The sequence below is a fragment of the Aspergillus wentii genome, assembly GCF_001890725.1.
Source record: "Aspergillus wentii DTO 134E9 unplaced genomic scaffold ASPWEscaffold_11, whole genome shotgun sequence".
In the NCBI taxonomy this organism is placed as follows: domain Eukaryota; kingdom Fungi; phylum Ascomycota; class Eurotiomycetes; order Eurotiales; family Aspergillaceae; genus Aspergillus; species Aspergillus wentii.
This window is the reverse complement of record NW_024467842.1, coordinates 75952-84364: the sequence shown is the minus strand read 5'-3', so window position 1 is coordinate 84364 and position 8413 is coordinate 75952. Positions and strand designations below refer to the sequence as shown.

The 8413-nt window shown below is 49.8% G+C and overlaps 5 protein-coding genes across 5 annotated transcripts; 4 read left to right on the top strand and 1 right to left on the bottom strand.

Moving 5' to 3' along the window:
- Positions 1–1130: 1130 nt before the first annotated feature.
- On the bottom strand, positions 1131–2087 carry ASPWEDRAFT_46835 (uncharacterized protein; the record flags this gene model as incomplete). Its single annotated transcript, XM_040836854.1, has 5 exons — positions 1131–1422; positions 1486–1559; positions 1616–1725; positions 1764–1831; positions 2064–2087. The coding sequence occupies 5 exons, from the start codon at positions 2085–2087 to the stop codon at positions 1210–1212; spliced, it is 489 nt and encodes a 162-aa protein (XP_040683317.1). The 3' UTR covers positions 1131–1209.
- A 712-nt stretch (positions 2088–2799) lies between these two features.
- Positions 2800–3588, top strand: ASPWEDRAFT_46832 (uncharacterized protein). Its single transcript, XM_040836853.1, has 2 exons — positions 2800–3359; positions 3410–3588. Exons 1-2 carry the CDS (start codon positions 3239–3241, stop codon positions 3505–3507), a joined length of 219 nt encoding a protein of 72 aa, XP_040683316.1. The 5' UTR covers positions 2800–3238; the 3' UTR covers positions 3508–3588.
- Positions 3589–4321: 733 nt separating this feature from the next.
- ASPWEDRAFT_46826 (uncharacterized protein) lies at positions 4322–5020 on the top strand (the record flags this gene model as incomplete). Its single annotated transcript, XM_040836852.1, has 3 exons — positions 4322–4369; positions 4424–4804; positions 4871–5020. The coding sequence occupies exons 2-3, from the start codon at positions 4616–4618 to the stop codon at positions 5018–5020; spliced, it is 339 nt and encodes a 112-aa protein (XP_040683315.1). The 5' UTR covers positions 4322–4369; positions 4424–4615.
- Positions 5021–5937: 917 nt separating this feature from the next.
- On the top strand, positions 5938–6400 carry ASPWEDRAFT_46824 (uncharacterized protein; the record flags this gene model as incomplete). Its single annotated transcript, XM_040836851.1, has 1 exon — positions 5938–6400. A coding segment is annotated over exon 1 (183 nt), but the record flags the coding sequence as incomplete, so codon positions are not given.
- Positions 6401–7539: 1139 nt separating this feature from the next.
- On the top strand, positions 7540–8111 carry ASPWEDRAFT_177822 (uncharacterized protein; the record flags this gene model as incomplete). The annotated part of the gene is made up of 2 exons (XM_040831721.1): positions 7540–7752; positions 7803–8111. The coding sequence occupies 2 exons, from the start codon at positions 7540–7542 to the stop codon at positions 8109–8111; spliced, it is 522 nt and encodes a 173-aa protein (XP_040683313.1).
- Positions 8112–8413: the final 302 nt, after the last annotated feature.

Sequence of the window (8413 nt, the reverse complement as noted above, 5' to 3'; positions counted from 1 at the left end):
CAGAAGGATGCTCCAGCTCACGAAGAACCGTGTCAATCAAGACGGTCGAGGGTGGGATAGGAGCATTCAGCTCATCAGGTGGATCGGGTAAGTTTCCAGGCTGATTTGGAGGCGGAGTATGACTACTTCCGCCACTGACCGATCGAGAATAATGACTGACCGAGCGCGGAGACGGGGATCTGGATCCCAGTGGGGCTGTCAACAGCCCCGTGGGGGTGTCTGCACATGTGCGATCCGCGCCCAGATTGGGGACCAGATCAATATTCACGTCACGAAGTGCTGACAGGTAACCGTGGCCTGAAATGCTCGGGGATAGCATCGATAGCATCTGACCATTTTCGCAACCGGGGTGGTCAGAACCAAAAAAAGCCCGGAACACGTCGCGCGCGATAGCAAATGGCGTCAGAGTCCATCCAGGTGTCGTGGGCGACGGCGAGTAAATGTAGTCAGCCCACAAATATGGCCGGGCCTCGTGGAAGCATCGTGCGGCTGATCTAACCATGCGTCTGCCCGCTGACTCCCGGGCATCAAGACCTGTGGTGATCGCGGGCATGGCTGGGGGCCCGCCAGCGGAATCCGCTGCGAACCCTACAGTCGGTCTATCACCTTGCAGGAGGCTCCGGATTGCTGGCGTGTTAAACCCAACGACCCATGCGAACCGGGCCACCTGTACCCACAGGGCTTGTTGCTTGTCATCTGGTGGGCTCTGGGGTAGTGAGAGCAGGCCGGGTGCGTTCCGGAGGGCAAACAACCAAAGCTGGCGATAGGCGGACCCAAAGTCCACCGCGGTCGGGGAACGGCCAGATGGCTGCTCACCGCCAGGCCAGGCATGGTGACGCTGGGCCTCCTGCTCAAGGGTGGCGTGGCTCTGGAGAACCGGGAACAGGCGCCGAAGGATAGAGGCACCGGCGGTCAAGCACAAGGAATCTGTGGTCCAAGTGTGGAGGGAAGGGATCCTTGTGTCGATCCGGGACAATCTCTCCAGCAGCCGCGCCCGGTCATCCGGCTGGGTGATCGTAGGAAAGATCCGGCCAGTCTCCAAGCCGTCTTTGATATGATTCAGATCAATCATTGAAAGTCCCGGGCAGCGGCCTTCAAGCGCCTGGACGGTCTTATGATCAGCCTCGTCCGGGTGGATGCTCCCAAGGATCTGGGACCATACATGGTGCACTCGGCGGACATAGTGAGCAAGCCTCTGGGGTTCCTCCGTCAGTTGGTCGTCCCCAAGCGCCTCGGCACCAGGGCAGTACTCACTTCGGGACTTCGAAGGGCAAACTTGCGTTGCAGCGTGCCCGGCCGTAACCGTTTCCACAGGGCACGGAACGGTAGGAGGGAGTCGAGCGCATCCCGGAGCTCGCGGTACTGCGGGAAATGTCGCAGCCGTCGCACATCATACCGTTTCTGCTTGGTGAGGGTCCGACACTTTCACTGCTTTCATTGGCGTCGATCACGTCGCTGGGTTGCCAGTTGGATCTGACGGTAGACCTCACCACCGCAAAACGACCACACGCTGGTTGAATGTCCCGCAGCGGTGTCACGCCGAGCGTCCGAGAACAAAGCTGCTCGGGAGTCAGCGATAAGCCACCGGTCATGGAGAGGAAAACAACAAACGAACCGTCTTGATCGTAGAGCGTGACCGTCCACCAACGGTCCCCCCGTGGATAATGCCGGAAAAATCGGCATGCCGATGCTGGCCCGTGCAGAGAACTCAATGCCAAGACGCGCCTCCGCCCTGGCAGCGGTGTTATTTTGCGCACGATCACCAGCCATGGCACACAGTACGCTCCAAATCAGAAGATGGAGGAAGATTTAAGGCATGCTTCAAGCGGGGCTATTATTTAACGAAGCAGAGAATTGAGGGACAGATCCCAGCTTATATGTGTCATATCACACACTGGCCGCCTGGAATATGGAGCTTTCTCCGCTGTGCAATACAATAGCAGAAGCTGTATGTCATTGTGAAGTGTCTCACCCAAGATTGTGTCATGGAGCACTATACATTACCAGAAAAAAAATCCCATGGTGCGGGTAATAGGGAAAGGCTGCTGTCCCTAAATTGGTACTGCTGTTGGGGATAACAAATGCATGCGGCATCAGCCAGTAACTGTACCTCGCGTAGTACGCCATGCCTAATTAGGGATACGTACAGTTATGCCGGGTTATCTATACTCCGTTATATGTTGACAAGGCATAGGCATGCAATGTTCTATGGTATCAAGACGTTTAGATTTGGGGCAAAGTTTAGGTTATAATAAAATTTAGCATATCATGGGGTAAAGTTGACGAAGTTATATATCAATCGATGATGTACAGTATACGATACTGTCGGTCGAAATTTTTCCTCGTGCATATATATATATATATATATAATCTTCCATCTCATGTGTTATTAATGAAAACCATGCAAGGGCTATCGTGCAAATAGTACTATAACACATTCCGATATTACTCACTCTTCAAGCAAAGAGAGCGCCGCATACATTGATTTCTAAATTTTAACCTTTGTTGGTTATGTGAATAGAAGGCTTGATCATTGATGGTTGCGGGGCTTATTGTTGACGGAGAGCAGTTCTCCGTAGAACAGAATTGTGATTCACTATCCCTAAACCGGACTAATGTACCTCGTGGGCTAAGACAACTGCCGCCAAGGTCATCATGCTTAGATTTGCTCCAGGAAGAGTCAGGACTACTGTGAAAGAGATGGGAGAAAGCGGAAGAATACGGAAGACAGTGCTTTGCTCAGCCTACAGCTACACGGTAAGCTACTACGAGCAAATGCATATAGAACAGTTTAGAATTGCAGAGAAGTGTGAGACTGGACATGCGTGACAGGATTGGCATAGCGACAAGCTATAGAACGATGGGGCTGGGGAGCTGGTGTACGCATCAATGTTCCAACCAAAATCTATGAAAGCCATGTCATTGGCCTAGGCAGAGTAGTCAGCGATGGGCATACAGGTGTATCCCCTCCATATAAACGGCGAGGGAACGGACCGCCCGTGTTACTGAGGTATCGGCATCCCAAGGGCGGATAACAAAATGCAACGGTTGGTGGGATCGAGATCGCTCCAGCCACCCAAAACAATCGGCTCGGCACATTGGGCAGGGGATCTGTATCTTTCCTGAAGCCAGCAGTCGCGACTCGAAATACTGACGGATATATTGACTGAAGCACTGTTGATGACACACATGGCCACATCCAACTGCAACAAGGCCATCAACAGTGTTCTCCCAGCAAATGGGGCAGGTTAGTCCACTGCTTTTGTGCGGGATATCTTTGACGTGCAGAAGAGTTGAGTGGGGTGATGCTATCGTTGCGCGTTTTGAAACCGAGTCGTCCGGTATCACAATTGGATTGTCTACTTTGCTTGGTTAGAAGTGCATGCAATGGCTCTAGTATCAACCACACCTGGACTGTTGCCAACATGGCTGGTTATGTGTGATCCTGGAGTGTTCCGCTTGGCTTTTGGTATAACGACCGCCAAGGACGGTGCATGGTGGCGATAGGGGATTGTGCGTGCATAGTGTCTTCGAGATGCTGTTCTCTGCTGTCTATCGGGCATCCTTGCTGTGTGATTCTATCAACCTAATTAGTCACGTCTTCTCTGACAATGTCCTATAACTTAGTCTAACCAGACTCACCGGGGTAACCATCGACGTCTCGTTGCACCGTGAGTGCTGTCACAATGAGAAGTCGTTGTCGGGATCTAGTGGACGCAAAAGCACATCAAACGGCCATCCAAGCAGTCTTCAATTATTCGGATCATCGACGTGATCGAGTGAATATACAGACGTGTTCTAAATTGCGTAACATCGGTGGTAACATCTGAAGAGCCTTCCGGGCCTGGAGACATGTCATTTTTTATTTATGGCATGCAGATTAAGGTCAAAAGGCGGTTCGCTAGGTTGGACTGGGTCCATTCCTAATGCTGCGGAAATACCTCTCGCTAACGAACAGTCTTCGGACATGCGACGGGCGCTAATCCGCATATGGATAGTGAACACCGCGTGGTACGCTAAACCGAGCATCTCAATGAGAGCTCGATCTTCAAACAACGCAACCAGGCAGAGCGACGATGGCCATGGACGCTAATCTGTGGCCATCTATACGATCCATATAGTTCTACTGTTTCATACATCAGGCGACGGTCAGTACCGCACAGTGTGCTTCGTCGTCGCAATGCTGATGGGCCTTTCTAAAGTGGCAAATCAAAACTTGGCTTGGCTAGTCGTTCCCAATATGGGCTAGCGTACCTCGCGGGGTAGGGTCCACCAGAGTTTTGTTCTCTGGCTCAATTCACAACACACAACGGTCACTAGACATCTCACTCTCGTTACTTTGTCGATCGTGGTTTTGAAATTGACGGAGGTGATTGGTTGCTCCATTGTTAGCCACAGTTCAATGGTACTGGCAGTGCCGTAGACCCACCAGTGTCCACAGCTTGATATGTATGCTATTATAATAGAGGTCTCCCAGCTGAAGCATATATGGACGTGTCATAATGTACTAATCTCCCCCGTCATTCTATTAAATTACTGGTGTTTTACTTCCTAGATCGGGCGACAAGAATCATATCTTTGCGCCGGTTACCCTCACCTCTATTCTATCATCACTATGGGCACAGAGCCGAAGACCGCTGGCTACCACCGGAATGCGGCTCGGCGGAGAAATACTATCTTTAAAAAGTGCGAAGAGTTGAGCCGGCTTGGGGTCGACCTTTGGATTATTATCGGTTCAACCGATCAAACACATGTCTTCAAATCAAGAGACCGTGGTCTGTTTGATAGGTTTGACAGGCAAGTGGTATGGAAGACTGATTCGGCTCTGCTACAGTAGCCAATACAAGGAGTATAAACTAAGTCCAAGTAGATGCTATCGTGCACTCGACCCAAATGGCAAAAACCTCAAAAGGATATCCTGGCACCAACCATAGCGCCTCGTCGAGTGCTCATTGTCGATCGGCTGCGTGCGGACCATTCAGGTTCTGCGATAGAGGAAAGCACAACCCTAGTGAAATGAGAATGCTGACTATGTTCCTACATTACCCTTGTACACAATCTGTAACATTTTCTGAAACTGCCTGTCGATGGGAGGAGAGTACAACATTCCAGGATTTTGGTTTGCATCGTAGTCGTTGATTACTATAAATCCTTTGACTTAGCCAAGATTCTGTATTATTACGTAGTGTACTATATGCAATGGCATGTGTATGGTTTAGTAAACACGAACGGTAAATTACATCTCGGCAAGATTGAAAATGAGCCAGTTCACAAACAGTTCGGCTGAAAGGGGAAGAGCCACAGATCAGATACTCGATTCTGGTGGATCTACGCTTTTATATGAATCATATTTGGTGTCTGTTTGTACGCAGAGCTGGGCAGTGGAGTATGCCTGAAAGACTTTGCGTATCGCTAGTGGCGCCCACCTAGTGGCGATAAAGCTGAGGTAGAGAAGGCCTCGCTTCCTGCTACATATAAAACCCCGCGATGGTCCTGTTGAAAACATATGTCGGCTCGCAACCAACCCTGGAACTGCTGGATTGAATCGTTCCAATACAGACCGTCCATCTATTTGGATTAATAACCTCAGCTAGAACGCAACACCTTAAATTCAAAATGCCCGATACAAAACGCATGAGAAAGACCGATATTGGTATTAAGCAACCTGGTACGCCGGATATGGGCTTGCACGCGCAGAGTGGCCCACCGGGTATGTAAACACCCAACGGCGGCCAGTGCCATCTTGCTGCTGCGCAAAAAGCTTACTCTGGTCATATTTAGCCCCTCGCGCAATACCATCGCCGAATTCGTCTGAGCGCATCGCGTATCGGGGACTCCAGCACCTGCACCATACTATCAATTCCATTGGGCTAGCTGTTGGTGTTCTCGCGCTTGCAGTTCTGACTGCGCACCAACTTTGCGTGACCTCTCTAACCCACCGCTCGGACGCAATAGAAGTATTGCTTGGCAGTGCTGTGGTCTATGCCTTTGCTTCTATTGTGTGGGATGGACTGCTCTCCTGGAAACTAGCATATCCTGACCCTCAGAGGCACTGCAGACTGGCATCAGCAATGATTCCATTCTGCATGCTGTGCGTGGCGATCGGCATATTCCTCATCGGCTGTTTGCTATGGTATGCAGAACGGTCGGAGAATCAAAGTGCGGCTTACTTCCTTGGTTTTCAGTTGGTTGCATGCTCGTGCCTGGCCATAGGCTTTACTCTGCAGTTGGTAGCACCCGAGGAGAGTGCTCCGGAATCTGACACGGCTCCTGGTACCAAGTGATACCCAAGTGGAACCCAAGTGGAATCAGGTAGCTAGCGTTCACGAAAAGCAGCTAGCAAAGGGGAGTGGGAAAGTTGGTACCACACTTGTTGGACGCATGTAACCGCTAAATGTGCGATGCTGCATCTACTAGGGGGGTGTCTGCTATCTTCAACCCTGATTATGCAATTTATATATTGTATCTGAACATAAAGTGAATCTTTGATGTTAATCTAATTTTCTACCTACGCACGACCCCTATGACTGTCGTGGCTTTAATATCCTTATAGCCACCCTCACCTTTGGCCATCATCGTCGCCATTCTGCTCCCATATAGATCGATATGTAGTGACTCACTACATTGCCTGGCCGGCTTGGCTACGATACTCCCCTTCCCTCACGAATTTTCACGGCGCGACAGTGGGGATTTTAGTTTATTTATAGACCATTCACTTTGGACCATACAGATCAACATGGATACCTTTATCTAATCTTATAGGTATTGATTATTCTTGCGGGAGTGGTCTGGAAGAGAAGCCAAATTAGAGACTGATGGGTTTAGCACCGCGTAGGGAAGGGGGGAGTTAAAGAACGCCGAGAGCCATACGCTAGTACTGCATGGATAAGTAGTGGAGCAGATCCTACCTTATGATCATTACTGTGGGGTTACGTTATGGCTAAGAATATGTTTCCATCAACTCGCAAATAGGATTATAGACCCGGCCTTCCAAATAAGGGTCAATTAACCTGGCCCTCCAATTCGTTGTGATGCCAACGAATCACTTCCCCCGATTTGCTGGGTTATCTAAAACCAGTGCCAATTGACGAGACAGGAGTTTATACTCTCTTACGGCACACTCTATCCTGGGAGAATCACAGCACTCTCAAGGGAAGTATGTGGTGAATTTGCTGTACCCCTTGAGATACTAACCTGCCTATATTATGATATTGTTTAGTTACGTACCGTGCTCAAGGTGGAAATGGAAATGAAACTAGAACACACTTGATTCATGGCATAATTTCGTGCACCGAAGCCATCAGGTCCAAAGGCTCTGCTACGAGAAGCTCTCGCTCTTTCTGTGCCCCGTGTGCTGTGCGAAACCATACTCAAGATCACATCTGAAACAGTAGCCCGGGTCGTCATGAAAAGTGCGCCGCTTTCCTAGATACTATTTTGTCCCGAGTAGCGGCGGTACGCATATATGTAGCAATCACTCCCTGAAACCGGGAATGATCAAATCACATACATGTCTCAGCGACAGTCTGCAATCTCGTGATGACTTCACGGCGCGTGCGGGCATCCGGACAACAAAGAATCAACAAAAACGCCCGGGAGCGAGAGAAGCGGCGGCGAGACCGGCTGATCCAATCCACCCATGACTATGGCTGCCTTTTCGGAGCCAAAGCGTACCTGATCATTCAGGACAGTCGCGGAGAGGTTACCGAGTACCAGAATTCAACTCAGTGGCCACCATCGCGAAAACAATTAGTAGGTCGCATTTGCTTGGTGATTTTCATGACAGTTAATGGAGGGTCTAGCTACACTATTTTCCCATGGCGGAACGACTAGGTCCGAAGGACTTCACAGCATCCACACATGACCCTACTGGAACGGCAGCTCCAGGACCTTCGATCCAGATACCGCCGCCAGGGACAGGCGCCGACCCGTGTCAGACGGAAACTTTCTTCCCGGGCAACATCTTGAATCTGGAAGACCAACAGGGCCAGACAGCCAGAGCTGACCTACAGAATGAGATGAATGCACCGTACACATTGGATTTTCCCCCGGACACGGGATTTTTGGATACTCTTTTCGAGAATGACATAGGCAAGGGGCAAATCTCGTGAGTGCAGGACACCCGTGTAGTGTCCATGGCTGTTTGGCTCTCATTTTTTTTCTTTCTTGCAGTCAAAGCTATCCAAGATGTCGATATGGATAGGTGGTATCACGATGACTTCAGCTGGCTGTTTCCAAAAAAAGAAAGAATCAGTCAAGATGTCTAAGGATTCCATAATTATGTTCCGGAGTGGAATATAGTGGTTTCATGCCATTCCGCCTGTTTTGAACCATTAATTTGTAAAATAAAGAAGAGTACTGTGTATATTCATTCAGCTTTGCCCTGTAATATAAGGCCTAATGACTTTAACTT

Bases quoted from the DNA above. Each gene is read 5' to 3' on its own strand.
- ASPWEDRAFT_46832 (XM_040836853.1), top strand. From the start codon at position 3,239: ATGGGGCAGGTTAGTCCACTGCTTTTGTGCGGGATATCTTTGACGTGC. The intron at 3,360-3,409 runs CTACTTTGCTTG...TATCAACCACAC, and splicing joins CGGTATCACAATTGGATTGT to CTGGACTGTTGCCAACATGG.